Source organism: Erinaceus europaeus, chromosome 10 (assembly GCF_950295315.1).
Source record: "Erinaceus europaeus chromosome 10, mEriEur2.1, whole genome shotgun sequence".
Classification (NCBI taxonomy): domain Eukaryota; kingdom Metazoa; phylum Chordata; class Mammalia; order Eulipotyphla; family Erinaceidae; genus Erinaceus; species Erinaceus europaeus.
In genome coordinates this window covers 15,164,058-15,186,114 of record NC_080171.1, presented here as the reverse complement: position 1 = coordinate 15,186,114, position 22,057 = coordinate 15,164,058, and the positions used below count along the sequence as shown (strand labels likewise).

The 22,057-nt window shown below is 50.5% G+C and overlaps 1 protein-coding gene and 1 long non-coding RNA gene across 3 annotated transcripts in view; one reads left to right on the top strand and one right to left on the bottom strand.

Annotated features, from left to right (window-relative positions):
* Nucleotides 1–20,255, top strand: part of LOC132540833 (uncharacterized) — a 58,622-nt gene extending 38,367 nt beyond the window's left edge. Inside the window, exons 1-4 of one of the 2 annotated variants that reach the window (XR_009551958.1) lie at nt 7,957–8,132; nt 9,103–9,260; nt 10,308–10,607; nt 20,044–20,255. This is a non-coding gene — a long non-coding RNA (uncharacterized LOC132540833). Of the gene's footprint in view, nt 1–7,956; nt 8,133–9,102; nt 9,261–10,307; nt 10,608–20,043 lie in introns of those variants that run through there. The other variant, XR_009551957.1, reaches the window with a different exon arrangement.
* Nucleotides 360–22,057, bottom strand: part of SHB (SH2 domain containing adaptor protein B) — a 167,028-nt gene continuing 145,330 nt past the window's right edge. The window contains exon 6 of the mRNA XM_007524116.3: nt 360–784. Coding sequence (XP_007524178.2) covers nt 601–784 — 184 coding nt within the window. The 3' untranslated portion in view covers nt 360–600. The remainder of the gene's footprint in view (nt 785–22,057) is intronic.

Here is a 22,057-nt window from a genome sequence, read left to right as displayed (position 1 = left end):
ATTTTATTATTTACACACCCTATTCATAAATAATTAAATCCTTTTTTTTGACTCCACAATGATTCCTTGACCCTCTCCTAATGATTACACAGGATGACTAAGTGGGTGGCCAGGAGCACATGTATGTGTACACACACACACACACACACACACACACACACACACACACCCAGAGGGGAGGCGGGACTCCTGGGCTCTCCCAGCACCAGCAGGGGATGTCTCCCTTCCACAGGTGGGAATTCCCGAGGGCTGGAGAGCAAAGAGAAGCAAGCCCCGGAGCTCCTGCCCCGCCCCCGCCCCGCCCCCGCCCCGCCCTGCCCTGCGAGCTGCTCTCCTTTGCTCATCCTGGAAGGCATCTCTTTGGGTTTGCAAATATTTTAATTCACAGAAACTCAAGGGGGTGGGGTGGGATTGGGGGCTGGTCCGCATCCCTGGGTCTTTATCCGGGTGTTCTCCAGCCCCCAGAAGTGGCAACAGCATTCTAGAGACATGCAGTGGTGTGCTAGTACCATACACGCAACAAACTGGGTGCGGCGGCCGGGCAGGGGTACTTCGAGCCCCTCCACACCTGGGCTCCGTGGCCAGGCCGGGCAGGGCTGTTCACAGGGTCCGCACGGCCACAGGGTAGAGGAGGGACAAGTGCTCGGCCCCTTTGATGGGTAGCTTCCTGGTGGTGTAGTAGTGGATGACTTCTGGAACGCTGTCGAATGGGGGGCTGTTCTGACCCAGAACGTACTTCTCTTTGGTTTTGGCCAGTTTCATGTGCATGAAGCCCTGGTTGCTCCTGTGAAGAAAAGCAAAGAGCTTGTTAGCCGCTGGGAGGACAAGGGCCAGGGGTGCAGGACCGAGGAGCCTGAAGGGCCCTGCTCCGAGCTGAGGCGCTCCCTCCAGACACCAAAGACAGCAAGCAGCAGGCCATGTACTCACACTGCTCCCCAGGAGAACTGACCACCCCTCTGGCGACATTCCTGCTAAGGTCCAAGGGGTCTTGGTGTCTAGACTGGGAGAGATCTCAGCCAGGAGGGCCACCCTGAGCTTGCAGCTGTGGTGGTCCCGCCAAGGCCCAGCCTGAGAGTTCCCTCTGCAGTGACTCCTGCAGGCAGGCTCTCGTGGGCACAGCTCCTTCCCTCCTCTGACTGACTCATGGTCCTAGCAGCACAGGGCTTCTTGAATTATAATGACTTGCCCATCTTCCCCGTTCTGGGTGAGCTCCACTGAACAGTGTGGAGCCTGCTGGGAGTCTGCTGAGAAGGGCAGTGGATGGGTTTTCCTTTTCTTTTCCTCCTTACCTTGCTCCCTTCCTCCATCCCCTCTCCTTTCCTTGCAAGGTACCCCCCCCCCCCAGATAAGAGATAATGGAGGAGGAACATGTTCGGGGACACACACACACACACACCACTGAAGTTTCCTGTAGTGCAGTGAGGGCCTGGCTCCAATCTGAGTCAGGTTCATGGTGAAGCAACAAACTATCCAAGTGAGCTATTTCACCAGCCTGCTTATTTATTTATGAGACAGAGGGAGAGAACCAGAGCATCATCCTAGCACATGGGATACTGGGAGTTGAACTCGGGACCTCATACTTGAGAGTCTCAGGCTTTATCCACTGCACCACTTCTCAGGACCCCTGTGGGTGGGCTCTCTGGTGAGCAGAGCAGATCCTGTACCCCATGATTCCTTCAGATTGCCCGTGATGCCAGCATGCCAGACAGGGGTGGAGGGCACAGCCCAGAGGGCAAAGATTTTGTTCCTTGCTCCTTCCAGCTGACCCCAGCTGACCTGCCCCCTCTCCCACCCAGGACTCTGGCCACATGAGATCATTCACGTCCCTCACCCACCTTTGCTCGGGATGTCACAACTAGCCCTTCAGAACTGTGTGTTAGTCACTCTGTCCCACTCGGTGAGCTGACTTCTCTCCGGAGCGCACCCCTGCTAACCTGTGACTTGATGCTTGTCCCCGGCCAGGCTCAGAGCTCCAGCTCCGAGTGGACACAGGCCTGCACTCTGTCTGACTTGACTCTTGGCTCACGCGGGGGCTCACACACAGCTCTGGCTGCCAGCCTGGGCTCCCCATGTCCACCAGCTCCCGCTCTACTAATGCATCAGTTTGGACTCCAGAAGCATTTGCAAATGGGCAGAGCAAAGGCCTAATGAAGTGCAGACACCGAGCCATACATCTGCTCATAATAATGTATTTAGAGATGTCACCCTCAGCTTAACGGAAATCATTTGGAGAGCAATTACATTTCAAGAGAGAATAATTCCTGGAAAGAGCTGAAATTTAAATCAAGATTTTTTAAGGCTGACAATGTTCTAATTACAGAGCCTCTGGCAAGTACTGCTCCTCAGCGAAGGGTCATTTCATTGGAGAATTGCCTCGATGCACGGAGAAGCCGAGGAGCGCTTGCTTCAGCCCGTGGGAAGGAGACGGTGTCCTCAGTGCACAGTCCCAGCCCAGAGAGGTCCCGGCCCCGCCACACCAGGGAGAGCGCCAGCCTGTGCCAGCCTGGAAGGGCGCAGATGCTGAGCGTGTGTGGAGCTGTAACTGCCGGCTAAGAAAACCTGGAAGAGCTGGGAGGCTCTGTGCTCTGGCAGGTCAGGGGCTCGGCCATGCCTGGAGAGATGTGTGTGCACGCGGCACCCCACACCCCATCAGGGTTGACGCTTCTCAGACACAGTTGGGGTACAGAACACAACACAAGTAAAAGAAAGGCTTGCAGGGGTGGGAAGACAGCATAATGACTAGGGAAAAAAAAGACTTTCATGTCTGAAGTTCCACGTTCAGTCCCTTGTACCACTGTAAGTCAGAGCTGAGCATGTTGTGGAAAGAAAGGAAGAAAGAAAGAAAGATAGATAGATGGAGGGTAGATAGCATAATGGTTATGCAAACAGACTCTCATGCCTGAGGCTCCAAAGTCCCAGGTTCAATCCCTGCACCATCATAAACCAGAACTGAACAGTGCTCTAGTAAAAACACAGAAACAAACAAACAAACAAACAAAACAACAAGCAAGAATAAAAAGACTTAGCAGTTAGTGAGTTCAGCTGGTAACAGGATGGAGGCTGACTGTTTGATTATTATCATTTTTTAATATTTATTTATTTACTTATTCCCTTTTGTTATCCTTGTTGTTTATTGTTGTAGTTATTATTGTTGTTGTTGATGTCGTTGTTGGATAGGACAGAGAGAAATGGAGAGAAGAGGGGAAGACAGAGAGGGGGAGAGAAAGAAAGACACCTGCAGACCTGCTTCACTGCCTGTGAATCGACTCCCCTGCAGGTAGGGAGCCGAGGGGACTCGAACCAGGATCCTTATGCTGGTCCTTTCGTTTTGCTACCGCCCGACTCCCTTTTTAAATTATTTTTTGGCACCAGGGTCTTATAACTGCTCAATTCCACTGCACCCACTGAACCCCCCACCCCACCCCAACAGGGTGAGAGAGAGAGGGAGAGAGAGCCACAGAGAGGAAAGACACCACAGCACCATGGCATCATCACTCCTGAAGTTTCTCCTTTTCCGTGGTGGCCAGGGGCTCAGACTTGGGTCCCTGCTCATGGTGAAGTGAGCACTCTGCTGACAGAGCCGGAGGTGGCAGCCTGGACTGGGAACGGCAGCCAGGCATCGGGCATCACAGCCTCTCCTGACCCTCTGTCTGCTGCCCCTTTGACACTGGCACTCAGTGAGCGCTAGATTATCACCCTGGGCCAGGCAGCGCCGGGGCTGCAGGACTCAGGTCCTGCCCCAGCCTCACAAAGCAGCCCCCGCCCCCACCCTGCAGCAAGGCCCGTCCTCCAGGGACCCCCTGGACCCAAGAGCCTGGACTCAGTGCAGAAGCACAGCTTGCTGCCCCGTCCATGAGGACTTCCAGCAGAAAGGGGCCAGGAGGCAGCTGCATGCCTCCTCTACCCTGTCTGCTCTCACTGACCATTGACCCAAGTGGCCTGCAGGGTGGATGGACTATGGGGACCAGGCCATATGCTAAGCACAAGGGCTCAGAGAGGGGAGGAGGTTGGTCCAAGGTCACACAGCAATTTTAGCAGTGGTGCTGCTGCTTGCCTCCTGGGGGCTGTGCCCACCGCCATGCTCCCGACCTCAGTACGAAGCTATCAGGGGAGGGACACCCCCATCACTCCGTGTGAGCACGGGCAGGGTGGGAGAGAAGCATCAAGCCCTGAGCGAGCAGTTCCGTGATGGGGGCCTCCATCTTCAGGGCATCGACCCTGCAGGGTTGCAGGCAGGTCAGAGACAGCTGGGAGGCCAGGACTGAAACCCTGTCTAAGGGACCAGGGATGGTGTGTGTGTGTGTGTGTGTGTGTGTGTGTGTGTGTGTGGTCAAGGGGACAGCGGCAGTCACAGAGGCAGGGAATGAACGACCCATCACTTGGGGCAGGCAGGCCTGGAACAGTGAGCAGGCTTTCTGTCTGAGACAAGCTATCAAAACCCAGCTCACGCTAAGGTCAGGGAAAACCTTGTCAGCGCACGGCCAAGAGATGTGCTGCAGTGACGTGACCTGGCCAATCACAAGGTCCCCACACACAGTGGGACGCCACCTAATTTGAGCTGAGGTCATAAATGGCTCCCAGGGAGGGCTCTGATGACCCTCAGCTTTACAAAGAAGATGCCCACCAGAAGAAGGAAGAAATTCCCATCTTTCATTTATTGCTTCGAGAGAGATGGAGAGAACCAGAGAACCACTCCAGCATAAACTTAGGACACTATGCATTTAAGTCAGTGCTCTAGCCACTGCCCCACCACCCTAGCCATAGTAATAGAAACCAGGCCAGAAGTAGACAGCATAATGGTTATGCAAACAGACTCTCATGCCTGAGGCTCTGAAGGCCCAGGTTCAATCCCCAGCACCACCATAAACCAGAGCTGAGCAGTGCTCTGGTAAAAATACATAAAAAGTGGCCCGGGAGGTGGCTCAGTGGATGCAGCACTGGACTCTCAAGCATGAGGTACTGAGTTCAATCCCCGGCAGCACGTGTACCAGAGTGATGTCTGGTTCTTTCTCTCTCTTCCTACACTTCTCATGAATAAATAAATATAATCTTAAAAAAATAAAATTCTTTTTGTCTTTTTTTCCCCCAGTGTTTTTTTTATTTTTTATATTTATTTATTAGATAGAGACAGCAAGAAATTGAGAGGGGAGAGAGACAGAGAGACACCTGCAGACCTGCTTCACCACTCATGAAGATTTCTCCCCTGCAGGTGGGGACTGGGGGGCCTGAACCTGGGTCCTTTTGCACTGTAACATACGTGCTTAACTAGGTGTGCCATCACCCGGCCCCCAACAAATACATTCTTTAAAAAATATATATATATATTTATATATAACAAACCTTCCTCCCCTTTCTTTCCTTCCTTCTTTATTATTTACTTATTTATTGGGTAGAGACAACAAGAAAGACCCTTGCAGCACTGCTTGTAAAGCTTCCTCCCCTGCAGGTGGGGATTCCTTTCCTTCCTCCCCCCACCCCATTTTTTTCTTTTGAAACCAAGACCATGTCACTGCAGCTTCCTTCACTGTGGTTGAGGCAGGGCTTGAACCTGGGCTGCACACACAGCAAAGCTGAGCACTACAAAGTGAGCTACTTTGCAGAGCTGGTCAAATGATTTCTAGAGAAGGCAGAGGGCGAACCCAGTGCCAGCAGCTACGGGGATGGGGTGTAGCTGCTTTGGACAAAGTGATTTCAGAGCAGGAAGCAGCCTGGGGCTCATTTCCTCTCACCTCTTGGGGTACTCCTGGAGGGCACTGGGACCGGCAGAGCCGCGAGGAGCAGCAAGGTAGCTCACGTGGGCAGTGCACCAGTCTGCCATGCATACAACCCAGGTTCAAGCCCCATCTCCACCGCAGTGGAGGAAGCTTCAGCCTGTCTGTCTTGATCTAAAAATAAACAAACAAGATGAAAGAGTAACACCCTTTTTTTTTTTTTTTTTAGATAGAGAGAGAAAGAAAGAGCCCACAGCATTGAAGCGTCCTTGAATACAGTGAAGGCTGGGCTTGAACTTGGGTAACACATGGCAAAGCAGTGTACCATCCAAATGAACTATTTCACTGGGCCAAGAGCAACACTTTTGTGCCCAAAGCCCACAGCAAGGTGGGCTGGAACTACATGCAAAGCCCGGGCCCCCTGCAGCCAGGACCACACTCCTCACTGCTGCTTCTGAGCAGGCATGTAAGAAGGGGGGTTCAGAGACCTGAACAGGCTGTGGTCAGCCAGCTCCCACACCAGCCCTGCCTCCATCTCTGACCAGGGCTATTGCTGGGGCTTGGTGCCTGCACAACGAATCCACTACTCCTGGAGGCTACCCCCACCTTCCCCCCCCACCCCAACTTTCCCCCTTTATTTTTTTTAAATCTACTTATTATTTTTAAAAAATTATTTATGATTGGATAGAAACAGAGAAATTGAGAAGGGAGGGGGAGATAGAGAGAGGCAGAGAGACACCTGCAGCCCTGCTTCACCACTCATGAAACTTTCCCCTTCAGGTGGGGACCAGGGGCCTGAACCTGGGCCCTTGTACACTGTAATGTGTGTGCTTAACCAGGTGCACCACCGTCTGCCCTCTCCTCCTTTGTGTCTTAAATAGAGACAGAGAAGTTGACAGGGAAAGGGAGACATACCTGCAGCACCATTTCAGCTTTCCCCTTGCAGGTGGGGACTGAGGACTTGAACCTGGGTCCTTGCACATGCTAACATGTGCTTAATAGAGTGTACCACTACTTGGCTCCTTTCTCTTGCTCAGAGAGAGAGAGAGAGAGAGAGAGAGAGGGAGATATCCAGGAGGCGGTACAGTAGATAAAGCACTGGATTTTCAAGCATGAGGTCCTCAGTTCAGTTCCCGGCAGCACATGTACCAGAGTGATGTCTGGTTCTTTGAGAGAGAGAGAGTGAGTGAGAGAGGGAGAGGGAGAGAGAGGTGTGAGACATCACTCTAGTACATGCAGTGCCGGGGGAATTGAACCAAGAACCAAAGGCGCACACACAAGTCCAGCGCTCTGCCAACTGAGCCACCTCCCCAGCAGCAGCCCTGTCTCTTCTGACAGGACCTCTTGTGAGAACAGAGTCACAATTAGGGTTATCTCTGATGGGTGACCTGGCGAATAAGTCTTGTAGGGCTGCGGAGGCCAGGGTGCCGGGCTGTCTGGGTGCTCAGATCACTCATTACCATCACAAAAAACAACTCCTCACCACCAGGATTATCAAGTGTGCCTGGCGCGCCCGGTGTAATGACAGGCCCCACCTCGTCTCGTAATCACGGGCTTTAATAAAACATCACTCAGCCCGCAGCTGCTGGCCCCTGAGCAGGGTGCGAGGCCTCACCTCTCGCTTTTAGACCTAATTGCTTGATGCATATTTCATGAAGAATCGGTGGTAATCGTTATGTTAAATCGCTCCTTTTCATGAAGAATTGACTTCAAGATACCCGCATATAATATTCATGCGGGAGGAGGCGAGGAAAGTGGAAAGTGGCCTTTGGGTCTAGGCTGTGCAGGGTGTGGCCACAGGAACCACACACATCTGCTTCATTTCTTTTTTTTTTTTTTTTTTAAATATTTATTTTATTTATTTATTCCCTTTTGTTGCCCTTGTTGTTTTATTGTTGTAGTTATTATTGTTGTTGTCGTTGTTGGATAGGACAGAGAGAAATGGAGAGAGGAGGGGAAGACAGAGAGGAGGAGAGAAAGATAGACACCTGCAGACCTGCTTCACCGCCTGTGAAGCGACTCCCCTGCAGGTGGGGAGCCGGGGTTCGAACCGGGATCCTTATGCCGGTCCTTGTGCTTTGCGCCACCTGCGCTTAACCCGCTGCGCTACAGCCCGACTCCCACATCTGCTTCATTTCTTTGGGGGTGGGGGGTTTATTCTCTCCACACCAGGACACTGTCCAGAGTTCCCCGGGGCCGCTGCACAACAGGGCCCCCAGCCTGTTTTTTCCCACTAGGGTTACTGCTGGGGCCTAGTGTCTGCGTGGTGAAGCCACCTACTCTGGTGGCCACATTCTCCTTTTATTATTTTCTTCTCTTTTATATGATAGGACAGAGAGAAACTGGCAGGGGAGATAAGGAGAGAGACAGAGAGATTCCTGCAGCACTGTTTCACTGCTCCTGAAGCTTCAGGTCTTGCAGGTGGGGACTGAGGGCTTGCACCTGGGCCCTTGAGCATGGTAACATGGGCACTCAACTGGGTCTGTCACTACCTAGCCTACTCATCACAGCAATTCTCTCTCTCGAAACAGAAAGATACAGAGGGAGCGAGAGACCCGAGCACTGCTCAGCTCTGGCGTATAGTGGTGCTTGGGATTGAACCTGGTCTTTTGCATTAACCACCATGCTGTCTCCCCAGCCCCATTATTGTTCACAGATGGGGAACCTGAAGGTGTTATGGACTTGGTTCCACGGGGCACCGAGAGGCCAGGCTTTGAATTCACATCTATGTGACTCCAATGCCTGTGTCCTTTCTCTTCTGCACCTGGTCCCTGAGGTCAAGCCTTGTTCCCCTCTAGACTTTCAGGACATACCTGGCAGTCAGCCCTTCTCTCTCTGTGTCTGCCCTACCCCCCCAGCAGCTGCCTAGCCAGGGTCTACGCTGAGCCAGGGAAATGAGCCCCCACACCCCGCCTCGAGTCCCGAGCACAGCTGGACAGTGACGACTCTGTCTGGGCAGCACTGGTCCCATGATAGGCCCACGGGGTAACAGAACCAAAGTGGTGGGGTCAGGTGAAGGGGCAGTCTCTAGAGGGTGACCCTTGCTAGCCGGGATGCTCTCTTTTTGGGGTTCTAAGTCATTCCTGTGGCCACTGCTCTGATCAGCACTCTTGCTGAGGACTAAAGAAATGAAATAGAAACGGGAGTCAAGTCCCCTTCTAAGCCACTGTGGGCACCAGAGAACATTCTTTTTTAAATTATTTTATCTTATTTATTTTAATAAGAGATACAGAGAGAAAGATAGAGAGAACAGAGCACTGCTCAGCTCCGGCTGATGGTGGTGCTAGGAACTGAACCTGGGACCTTAAAGCCTCAAGCAAGAGTCTCACATAACCATTATACTATCTCCCCAGCCCTCTTTCATTTTAATTAATCAACTAATTTTTTGCAGACCTGGGGCCTTGTGACAGCAGGATCTCACTGCTCAAGAGCTGGCTTTTTCATCAAGACGGACTGGAGGAGAGAGGTTCTCCCAGTGCTGTGGCACTCCACCGTGGTGCTGGGGTCTGAACCTGGGCCGTGTGCGTCACAAGGCTTGTGCTCTACCTGGTGAGTTCCTTCTCTAGCCCCGGGCTGATAGATCTAAAGTGCTATATCTCTTCTTGTTGGGAGTCGCTCCCACTCAACGCTGGGATGTTACATCGTGCACATTCCTGGGGTCAGGTCTGTAAGCGTGGAGAGCTGAACTGTGCATCTGTCTGGGACAGCTGGCTGCTCTCAGGGGAGGGAGATGCCCCAGGCCCCTTGACCTCCACATCCTAGCTGATGGCACCAGCCCTTACTGCAGAGGGCACGACACTAGCCTGGTGTCTTTTCATCCCCGCAGGCGTGCTCTCTAGTTGGGGTGGGATGGACAGATGTCATTTGTGCTGAATTAACGAGGAGACAGGTGTGGCTGGAGGCTGACCTGCTGTGACCTTGGGCAAGGGAGCTGGCCAGAAGCCTGAAGGCTGACCACGGTCAGACGCCATCTACCTCTGTGGTCACCTCAGGACCTGCAAGCAGGTGGTTCCCACCATGGCCCTGAGCTGAGGTTGGCAGTGCTGTCTCTGTGACTCAGTGCACCCAGACTTCTCTCTGACCCCCTTCTCCCCACACCTGCAAGCCAGGTGTAGCCACTCCAGAAGCACTGTGAGAAGGATGCTTGGAGGAAGGCACTGGGGCTACTGTGGGAGAGAGACATACCCAGATAACAAGAGACGGGGGTCCTGAGGGGACAGGGAGCTGGTCAACCTCCTGCATGCAGACTGGTCTCGGCACCTGCTGTGACTCTCAGCACAGAGCCCAGAATTCCACCTGGCACTCGGAGGTAGGGCACAGTGGTGACAGCTATGGCCACCTCCGTCCCATGGCCAGGTTTCGTGTGGTTTGCAGAGAAACGGGGATGACTATAAGAGGCTCACTGCTCAGAGTAGAAGACCAAGGAGCTGAGGGAGAAGCTGCCTGCTGGGTCCCAGAGAGAAAGGGCTTTGGGAGCCAAGGGGACCGGGACGTGAGGTCTTCATAGAGTGGGTGGCAGGTAGACCACTTCTGGCTGAGAGGTTCTAGAGGGATCCACACACAGCAACACCTGCATGTCGCCCACTGTCTCCTCAGCCTTCACAGTGACAAGCCAGATGCCCGGCTCAGCTTAGTGTGAACAGACGCCTCAGTGTAAATGCTGCTGAGCCAAACCTGATTTACGACCACATAACCAGACTCTCGACCCACCCATCAGTGGCCATTAGCCTTCCTGAGACGACATGGCATTTCTCAAGTTCTAAGATGGTGGCTCAGGGTGAAGGCCTTGAATAAATCACAGTGAGAGCAGTCGTGTCCCAGCTGGAGAGCTGGGAGAAGCCACCCTGGAAGGGCTGGAGCCATGTAAGGCTTGCTCTGTGTCACAGAGAGCAGCAGGTAGGTCAGGCAGTACCCACACGGGGGAATTTTCTCAGGTGGAGACTAAGCGTGAGATAGGAGGGGTCTAATGGCCAGGGCTGATGGTTCAGGGCCTGTCTCTCTCTATTTACCCGTTAAAGAGAGTGAGAGAATAAACCAGGGTATCACTCTGGCACAAGAGATATGCTAGGGATGGGTGAAATTCAGGACTTCAGAACCCTGAGAGTCTACTTCTTTATCCACTGTGCCACTGCCTGGGTTGTAGGATTGAGTCTCCTAGTTTGTTTTTTTTTAAATTTATTTTTAGTTATTATTTTTTGCTAGAACACTGTTCAGGTCTGGCTTATGGTGGTGCTGGAGATTGAACCTGGGACTTCTGGAGTTTCAGGCATGAAGGTCTTTTTGCATAACCCTTATGCTGTCTCCCCAGCCCAGAGTCTTTTATTACTGCGGCTGTGTAAGCGGGAGAGTAATAATGCTTGGGGATCAGGTCTTACAGCCCCATTCTCAGTCCCAGTCTCAGCCAAACACCCAGGAGAACTGCAGGGTGGCAGCTGGAGGTGAGGCGGGGTGGGACGGGGCCTGATGTGTGAAATGTCTGCAGAGTTTTATTTTATTATTTTATTTTTTTAAAAAGAATTTATTTATTTATTCATGAGAATGACAGAAGGAGAGAGAGAAGAGCCAGACATCACTCTGGTACTGTGTTGCTGGGGATTGAACTTGGGACCTCATGGTTGAGAATCCAGTGCTTTATCCACTGTGCCACCTCCTGGGCCGCTCTACAGAGTTTTAGAAAGGGGAAAGAGTTCTAGCAGGATGTTTTTAAAATTTTTTTATTTTTGCCCTTCCACTGAGACTTTATAGGCTCACAAAGGTGCATCTGTATCTGGGATAAGTGGGGCTGAGGAAGTAGCTGGACTGCAGCCAGAGGTCTGGGTTCTGACTCTGATTCCACTGATGACCCTGGCTGGGCAGATCTCTTTTCCCTGGACATGAACATGTCCACCTGGACGAGGCTGGCTGGTACCCTCCAGTGCTGAAGGGATTTTTTTTTTTGTTTTGGTTGGTCTCCAGGGTTATCATTGGGGCTTGGTGCCTGCACTACGAATCCACTGCTCCTGGAGGCTATCTTTTCCCTTTTGTTGGCCTTGTTTATCACTGTTGTTTTTATTATTGTTGTCACTGCTGTGCTGTTGGATAGGACAGACAGAAACTGAGAGAGGAGGAGGGGAAGACAGAGAGGGGAAGAGAAAGACAGAATCGACACCCCTGGGGGCTTAACCGGGATCCTTACGCCAGTCTGTGTGCTTGGTGCCATGTGCACTTAACTCACTGTGCCACTGCCTGGCCTGCAATTTTTTAACTGACATTGTTAAATTAAAAAACCTTTTTCCTTTATAAAAAAAATCAAATAAACGAATTTACTTATTGGCTAGAGACAGAAAGAAATTGAGGAGAGTGGGGAGGTATATATATAGAGAAACCTGCAGCACTGCCTCACTCTTTGCAAAGTTTCCCCCATTCAGGTGGGGCCCCAGGGCTTGAACCCTGGTCCCTCTGCATTGTAATATGTGCACACAACTTGGCATACCACTGCCCACCCCCTTTTTTAAAGATAGGGAGAGAGAGAAAGAAAGGTGGCAGAGAGAGTAAAAGAGGCCACAGCACCAAAGCTTCCTTTTATTTAGATATTTATTTTCTGGATAGAGACAGAGAGAAATTGGCAGTTGGGCTGTGGTACACTAGGTTAAGTGCACTTAGTACAAGGCACAAGGATCTGAGTTCAAGACCTTTGCTCCCCACCTGGGGGTGTGTGTGTTTCGGGGGTCAATACACAAGCAGTGAAGCAGGTCTGTAGGTCTCTCTCTCTCTCTCTCCTCTATTTCCCTCTCTCCTCTCAATTTCTTTCTATCCTATCCAAAAAAATTGAAAAAATGGCCACAAGAGCAGTGGATTTATAGTGCAGGCACTGAGCCCCAGTAGTAACCCTTGAGGGGGGGGGGGAGAGAGAAATCGAGAGGGAAGGGGAAGACAGAAAGGGGAGACAGAGATACCTGCAGTAGCACTTCACCATTTGTGAAGCTTTCTCCCAGCAGGTGGTGACCGGGGCTTGAACCCGGGTCCTTGCACACAATAATGTGTGTGTTCAACCAGGTGCTCCGACACCTGGTCCCCACCGAAGCTTCCTTCAGTTGCAGTCAAGTCCATCCAACCCCGATCCTGGGAGCAGTGGTTCTCATTGGGGGAGAGCTGACGTCCTTGTGGGGGTCCCTGGAAACTGTGCAACCCTGGGCACAGCTGGCATCTAGGGGGTGGAGGTCAGGCTTCCTTAGTTGACTGGCCACAGACATTATGAGCACAGCAGTGAGGACTTATTGCTGACAAAGAACCTGGTCCAATTCCCAGTGTTTCTCTTGGTTTTGGTGGAACTGGAGCCTGGCACATGTGTGACTTCACTGTCCTGGACTATTTTTTTTTTTTTTTAATTTAGATAGAGACACAGAGACAGAGCAGGATAAGACACCACAGCCACAGCCCTGAAGCTCCTCACTGCCTTAGCACCACCCCCATATGGGACACCGGATCACACAGATTGCCATGCAGGTGACCTACTGGTGAGCTCTCCCCCCCCCCCTTAACTTTTATTATCTTTATTTATTGGATAGAAACAGCCAGAAATCGAGGGGGGGTGATAGAAAGGGAGAGAGACAGAGAGACACTTGCAGCCCTGCTTCACCACTCCTGAAACTTTCCCCCTGCAGGTGAGGACCAGGGTCCCCTGTACTCAAACCTGGGTCCCGTGTACTCAACCAGGTGTACCACCACCCCCGTAAGCTATCTCTTTGGTTCACAAATTTACAGTATTTCTAAAAAATATTTTTATTGATTATTGGATAGAGAGAGAAAAATTGAGAGGGGGAAGCAGTGAGAGACAGAGAGACATCTGCAGCACCACTTCATGGCTCCTGAAACCTTCCCCCTACAGGTGGGCACCAGGGGCTCGAACCCGGGTCCTTGTACACTATAGTGCGAGTGCTTAACCAGGCGCACCACTACCTGGCACCCTACGGGAGAAAAGGAGAGGGGGAGGGAAGTAAAAGAAGAAGAAAAGGCAGAGGAAGAGGAGAGGAAGAAGAGAAAAAATAAGGGGGAAAACTGAGAGGAGCCTCTTACAACTGCTGTGTTCAAACACATTTACCTGGTCAGTGAGCTGCACCACACCTGAAGGTGGCTTCTTCTCCTTGGACTTTCAAAGGCTGCCAGTCCAGCCTGATCAAGAGTCATTTATAAAGCCCGTGACAATGAGCATCACTGTGGAAAACTCCCAGCAGCCCTTGGGAACTGGAGCATGAGGTTCCCCTCTGGTCTGGGCTATTCCATTTATATACAGAAGATTCAGGACAGTGACTGGAAGATGGTTTAGCTGGTTGAGCACTTTTTTTGTTAAAAGAATTTATTTATTCATGAGAAAGATAGGAGGAGAGAAAGAGCCAGACATCACTCTGGTACATGAGCTGCTGGGGATCGAACTCAGGACCCCATGCTTGAGAGTCTAGTGCCTTAGCCACTGCGCCACCTCCCGGACCACACTTTTGTTTGTTTGTTTTTTAAATTGCCACCAGGGTTATGCTGAGGCGCGGTGCCTGTCCTATAAATACACCACTCCCAGGGGCCAATTTTTCCTTAAATAAACTTTATTTAGATAGCAACAGAGAGAAATCAAGAGGGAAAAGAGAGATAGAGAGGGAGAGAGACAGAGAGACACCTGCAGCCCTCCTTCACCACTCATGAAGCTTCCCCCTTGCAGGTGGGGGCCAGGGGCTTGGACCCAGGTCCTTAAGCATTGTAACATGCACGCTTTACCAGGTGCACCACTGCTTGGCCCCTCCTTTTCACTTGATGGGACAGAGAGAAATTGAGAGGGGTGGGGGGAGAGATACCAGCAGGCCTACTTCAACTCTTGTGAAGCCTCCCCTCCACTGCAGGTGGAGACTGGGGACTTGAACCTAGATCCTTGAGTTTGGTAATATGCCATCACCTGGCCTCCCCGTCCTCCCTTTTTAAAAGGGAGACACCACAGCCCTGCGGCTTCTCTTAGTGCCATGGTTTCCCATGTGATATACAGGGGCTCAAAGTTGTATGACAGCAAGCCAGGTGTCCTCCAGACAAGCTATCTTACTGTGAACCTTCCTTTTTTTTTTTTTTTTTTTGCCTCCTGGGTTATTGCCGGGGCTCGGTGCCTGCACCATGAATCCACTGCTCCTAGAGGCCATTTTTTTCCCTTTTTGTTACCCTGGTTGTTTTACCATTGTTGTGCTTATTATTATCGTTGTTATTGATGTCGTTGTTGGATAGGACAGAGAGAAATGGAGAGAGGAGGGGAAGACAGAGAGTGGGAGAGAAAGGTAGACACCTGCAGACCTGCTTCACTGCCTGTGAAGCGACTCCCCTGCGCTACCGCCCGACCCCCCAAACCTTACTCTTGAAGGTGGCCCGGGGTTTGGTCCAAGGCCCCACATGGAAGCACCAGCTGTGGTTTGACGCCACTCTCCCCGTACCAAGTATAAAGAATACAAAAATGAAACCAGGAGGCCTCTCTGAGGTATTGTGCACGCACACTCAAGGCCTGTGCACTGCTAGAAACACACACACACTCACAGGAGAAATGATCACTGAGGTTCAGCAGATTTCTGAAGGCTGGCCCACTAGAGATACTCACAGAGCACAGTGCATGACAGAAGACTGGACTGTTCAGATACTAAACAAAATGACTCGCCTTCATTACAGATGCCCTAAGCCCCAGGACTAAAAGAGCAGCATAAAGAAACTAACTTTCTTCCAAGTTGCCTCAGAAAGGCCACATCTCGGTTCCCAAGGATTGTGAAGTCTGCGGCTGCTTGGAAGCAGGGCCTGCTCTTTAAGACTCTGATGCACAGCCCTTGTGAGAGCTGTCACGCCTGGTGTCCACGTTCTGTGCTTACCTCCAAGCACGGGGGAGATTTTCCCTTCCAACCTCTGGTAGGTTGCCTGTGGGAAATCCACCTTTCTTTCTTTCTCTCTTTCTTTCTTTCTTTCTTTCTTTCTTTCTTTCTTTCTTTCTTTCTTTCTTTCTTTTTCTTCCTTCCTTCCTTCCTTCCTTCCTTCCTTCCTTCCTTTCTTTCCTCCTTCCTTCTTTCCTTCTCTCTCTCTCTTTCTCCTTTCTTCCTTCCTTCTTTTTTAAACAGAGCACTGCTCAGCTCTGGCTTATAATGGTGGTGTGTGTGTGTGTGTGTGTGTATGTGTGTGTTTAGGGGGGAATGAACCTGGCACTTTGGAGCCTCAGGCATGAGAGTCTCTTTGCATAACCACTGTGCTATCTACCTCTTCCGCCCCTTTCCAAGCTGAAATGACTCAGTGCCATGTACTGCTGGTAGCCCTATCTGTGAGCTCTAGACCCTGCAGGTCAGTTGCTTCAATGCCTAGAACTCTTACCTGTAAGGCAAAACAAGAGTCGCCTCAGGTCAGGCCAGCCAGTCGTCCTTCTGGAGCAGAACCACCAGCTCACCTCCGTAGCTAGCAAAGTCACAACCTCACCAGGTCACCTCCGTAGCTAGCAAAGTCACAACCTCACCAGCTCACCTCCGTAGCTAGCAAAGTCACAGCCTCACCAGGTCACCTCCGTAGCTAGCAAAGTCACAACCTCACCAGGTCGCCTCCGTAGCTAGCAAAGTCACAACCTTTCTGGCTCTGGAAGTTCTCTCTGAACAATGTCTCTGGCAGGTCTGTTCTGCTTGGTCACCAGCCCTGCTATCTGAACATGGACTCCACCATCAGTGCAGATACCAGAACCTTCACTGAACTCCTCTTTGTCGTCTGCTGACCCTCTAAATGCAACCATTTTCTTCCATTTCCTTCTGACCCCAAAGGGCAGGTTTTTTTTTTTTTTTTTTAAATTGACATCTGGACAACTGGCGCAGTGGCTAAAGCTCTGGACTCTTAAGCATGAGATCCTGAATTCAGTCTCCAGAATCACAGATGACAGTGATGCTCTGGTTCTTTCCCTCTCTTCCTTTCATTCATAAATAAATATTAAAAAAAAATGCCATCAGGTACAGACAACATTCACTCCTTGACCAAAATCAAAAGGAGTATGAGAACATCCAGAAGTAAAAACCCCGTTAGTTTTGGCTACACTCAGAAGGTTAGGAAATGCAACTCTAGTGGTCCGGGAGGTGGCATTGAATTCTTAACTGTGAGGTCCCGAGTTTCATCCCCAGCAGCACATGTACCGCAGTGATGTCTGGTTCCTTCTCTCCTCCTATCTTTCTCATGAATAAATAAATAAATTCTAAAAAAAAAAATAAATGCTGGCTCGGGAGCTTGCGCACCAGGTTAAGCGCAAGCAGCTGTGCAAAGATCCTGGTTTGAGCAAGTCTGCAGGTGTCTTCTATCTTTCTCCCTCTTTGCCTTCCCTTCTCCTTTCAACTTCACTCTGTCCTATCCAAAAAATCAGAAAAAATAGCCACAGGAGCAGTGGATTTGCAGTGCAGGCACTGAGCCCCAGCTATAATCCTGGAAGAAAAAAAAATATCTGGGCTCTAGAAGGCATTCCTTCCTCCCAGTGGCTTTTTGACAACCTCTTTCCACAGGGTGGAGAATTTTCTCAAAATTAAATCTTTGGTTCTTTGCTCCCTAATGAAATTGATTTCTGCCTTGATACACAACAAAGCCTTCATTTTATTATTTGGCCAGGGTTTGACCATATTAATTATCGTTTTGTTCAGCATGGCTGCAAGTGATTGAGTTCCAAAAAGTCACTTACTATTGGAACTGACTGCTTTTTAAAAGCACAACTCCCACGCAAGTAAAAACAGTCAACCCTCCTCCTTTTCCTAAAAAAAAAAAATTTTTTTTAATTACTGGAATAAATGAGGAAAGGAGAAAAGAATCTTTTTCTAGCCTAAAATTTTGAGCTCAAAATGTAGTTATGCTAATAGCTGGAGACTGCGTCTAGAGTTTGGGTGTGCCCTAGTCAACCACATGTATCTGCTGCCCCTGTGGTTTTATCATTTATATGTCAGAACTCATGTACTGTACCCCACAACTTATTAAATTTTTAGGCTTATGAGAAGAAGAAGAGAGAGAGATGAAGGAGGAAGAGGAGGAGGAGGAGGAGGAGGAGGAGAGGGAGAGAATCAGAGCATCATTCTGGCACATGCAATGCTGGGGATCATACTCAGGACTTCATACTTGAGAGTCCAATGCTTATCGACACTAAACCACCTCCCACGCTAATGCCCCATTAAAAATGTTTCTTTTGTTTATTAGTGATTTAATATTGATTCCATACACAATTGTATGGAGTATAATGTAATAGGGGTGTTAATTCCATACAATTCCCATCACCAGAGTTCCATGTTCCATCCCCTCCATTGGAAATGTTCTTATTCTTTATCCAATCTGGGAGTATGGGCCAAACCCCCCCCCCCATTTTCTGTTGCCCTTATTGTCGTTATTGTTATTGTTATTGTTGCCAATGATGTTTGTTGTTGAATAGGACAGAGAGAAATGGAGAGAGGAGGGGAAGAGACAGACACCTGCAGACCTGTTTCACTGCTTGTGAACTGACCCCCTGCAGGTGGGGAGCTGGAGGCTTGAACCTGGGTCCTCATGCACTATAATGTGTGCACTTAACCAGGTGCACCACCACCTGGCCTAAATATTTTCCTTCTTTTTTTTTTTTTTTTTTTCACTCTAGGATTATCACTGGGGCTCGGTGCCAGCACTACAAATCCACTACTCCTGAAGGCCATTTTTCCCATTTTGTTGTCCTAGTTGTGGTTGTTGTTATTGTTGTTATAGCTGTTGTTGTTGAATAGGACAGAGAGAAATGGAGAGAGGAGGGGAAGATAGACAGGGGAGAGAAAGATAGATACCCCCAGACCTGCTTCACTGTTTGCAAAGTGACTCCCCCACAGGTGGGGAGCTGGGGGCTCAAACCGGGATCCTTACACTGGTCCCTGAGCTTTGTGCCATGTGCACTTAACTTCATGAGTAGTGAAGTAGGGATGCAGGTGTCTCTGTCTTTCTCCTTCTCCATCTCCCCTTTTCTCTATCCAATAAATAACGATAATAAATTTTTAATATTATTATTGAATAGACAGAGAAGTTGAGAGGGGAGGGAAGCTAGAGAGGGAGAGAGACAGAGACACCCGCAGCCCCACTTCACCACTCATGCTTTCCCCCTGCAGGTGGGGGCCAGGGGCTTGAATCCGGATTCTTGTGCACTGTAATCTGAGTCCTTAACCAAGTGTGCCACTGCCTGGCCCCAAGATAACAATTTTTTGCTTGTTTGCTTTGCCTCCAAGGTTATAGCTGGGGCTCAGTGCTTGTACTACGAATCCACTGCTCCTGGAGGGCATTTTCTCCATATTTGTTGCCATTGTTGGATAGGACAGAGAGAAATGGAGAGAGGAGGGGAAGACAGAGGGGGAGAGAAAGACAGACACCTGCAGACCTGCTTCACCACCTGTGAAGTGACTCCCCTGCAGGTGGGGAGCCAGGGGCTCGAATGGGGATCCTTACAGCGGTCCTTGTGCTTTGCGCCAGGTGTGCTTAACCCGCTGCACTACGGCCCGACTCCCTATGGAGACATAATTCTAAAGGAACACTTAAGCCGCCATAAGTACTTAAGTAGATATCAAATCAGTCTAGATGACATAAACCTGAAGGTCATGGTCAGCAGCCTCAGCTGTGAGAGGGCAGCTTGATTTAGCCAGGCTTTAACTTGGCAAATAAAACTGGGTGAGAACTGGGAGACAGTGAAGTGCAGATGCACCCGACACACACATCCAAGGTCTCAGGTTCAATCCCCGGAACTAGCATATGCCAGAGCTGAGAAGTGCTCAGGTCTGGTGCTCATGAGAATAGATGAAGACTGATTTTACCAGAGCACTGCTCTCATTCCTAGTGCTGCCGCGGGATTGTACCGCTGGTGCTTCTGTTTTGCATAACCATTATGCCATCTCCTCAGCCCATAAACAGATACTTAGAAAACAAAAACCAAAACCACCCAGCTGGGTGAAACAGTAAGGGGCCCTGCCACTCCCAAAGTCACCGGGGCTTCTTCCGCACACACTCACTCTCCCAGGATGCAAGTCTGCTCAGATGGGGAGACGGAGAGGAACTCTGGCACTTTCTGGTGCTGTGGCCCCTGCCACGTGGTGCACGGCCTCAAATGTGGGCGGCACACAAGACCAGGCGCTGGCCTGCCTGGTGGGATTTTTCTCCAGCCCCACAATCCTATCAATACTCTGCTGCTACTTCCTCAACAAATCATTCTGCTAGTTTTCTCTTCTTGAAATTCTTACTTATGCTCCAAGGTCCAATATCACTTCCTCCGTGGAGCTTTCTCCGAGGCACCTAGAGTGAGACTCCCTCCCTTACCGACCTGCCTGTCTCCTCCACCCAGACCGCAAGCATAAAGGACACACCTGGATGTCTTCAGCCAAGGCCCTGTGCACGGGAGCAGTGCTGCAGTGACAGCCACCCTGCTGACATGTTTGTCACCCCTGTCCTGGAAGCTTGTGTTCAGGAGGTGGTAGGCACCCGCCCAGCTGCCTGGAGCTATGAGCACCGCGGATTTCAAAAGGGAAAAGATGGTTCTAATTAAAGCATCTCTAATAAGCCAACTCTGTTAAACCCAATTGCTTCTGATATTCCTCTGGGGTGACGTAATCTTTAAAAACAACAACAAAAAGGCATTATTAAAAGTGGTGAAGAGTTTCCTCAGCCTCAGTGGCTGGGAGGGTGGTGGCTGCTCAAGGGTTGGGGGAGGCAGCGAACACACAGTGGTGGGTGTGTGGAAAGGTGTGCATGTGAGGAAGACACACACACACACACACATACACACACACACCCCAAATCATTTTTACAGCTTCAACATTTGAACTTTCAGAGCAAAGATGAGAGCTATACAACCTGACATCCAGTTTTATAAATCTGCCTCAAAACCCAGGGTTGTCTATGGAGAGAACGGGAGAAGGAAATACAGTGCTTCTGGGGTCCGGGAGGGCAGGAACCCTGGCACGGGGATGGAGACAGAAAGGTCCTTTCCCTTCTTGTGCTACTTCTCCCATCAAAGGCCAGGTTTTCCACTGGGGGTTTTGCTATAAGAATGAAGAAGGTAGCTTCAAACCTAGCCAAATACCCCAAGGAGAGCTGATCCTGTATCCCTGCCAGGGCCTCTGAGTTATTTACCTAGTTCTAAGACAGTAAGACACACATACTTCCCTGGGCTGAAAGCACAAAGGCTCTGCAAACAGTCCCACCTACACTGTGATGGCACTCAGTTATAAAGAGCTGGCCAGGCTCACGGTAACCAGTGGCTGGTGGGAAGCCATGTGGCTGGCTGCCCCTTCCCAGAAAGCAGATCTGAGGGCTGTATTTGTCACTGTGGTCTGTCCCTCCACCACCCCGTGCACCCTCCCACATATGACCCAAGTCATTCAAGATGGTGTTTTGCAAATATATTATCAAACAAGTCATCTTAGCAAGATGTTAGAAATGGGGTCAGAATGCAGCATTTTTCTTTTTCTTTTTTCTTTTTTTTTTTTGCCTCCAGGGTTATCACTGGGGCTCGGTGCCTGCACCATGAATCCACTGCTCCTGCAGCCATCTTTCTGATTTTATTGGATAGGACAGAGAGAAATTGAGAAGGGTGGGGGAGACAGAGAAGGAGAGAGAAAGACAGATATCTGCAGACCTGCTTTACCACTTGTGAAGCAACCCCCCCCTGCAGGTGGGGAGCTGGGGGCTCTAATCACCCACCCCAGCCTGAAAGCAAAGTTTTTTTTTTCTTATGTGGAAAGACCAGCATCCAGGGCACAGGGATTCCTGGAGACGGTTGGGCAGTTGGGCTGATTGTCTCGGAGGGCAAGCCACATGGGTAGGTTAACTCAAGCTGAGAGGAGAATGAGCTGGAAATGTGACTGGGAGGCTCAGGTGCTGGAGGGGACTGGGAGGGCTCTTGGGGGAATGGAGGGCAGGGTTGGGTGCCTGGCTGGGAGGGGAGATGCAGCAGGTTGGGAAAAGAACCTCTAGTGTACTGATGGGCATGCCTGGCACTACCTGGCCAGTAAGTAGGTGCGCTGGAGAAAGAACTGGCTGTGTGAACAGATACCTCTCACCTGTGGGTTTGGGGCAGCAGTGAAAAGGGGGGGGTGGGGGGAACTGAGTTAGGGATCCCATGTTTGCCTGAGCCTTTACAAAACCAACCATTCCAGGTCATGGAATAGCCGAGGGGCGGGACCACCTACTCACCCAGCCGTTGATCCCACCAGGACCGGCTCTTTCTTCTCTTGGTCTGGTCTCTCACAAACTGTCTCAACTTCCTGGACAACCAGTGCTTCACTCTTGACCCATCTCTAGATTCACCTGGGTCAGCCAGGGCTTCTGAAAGTCTCACCAGCTATGGGGCCACCAAG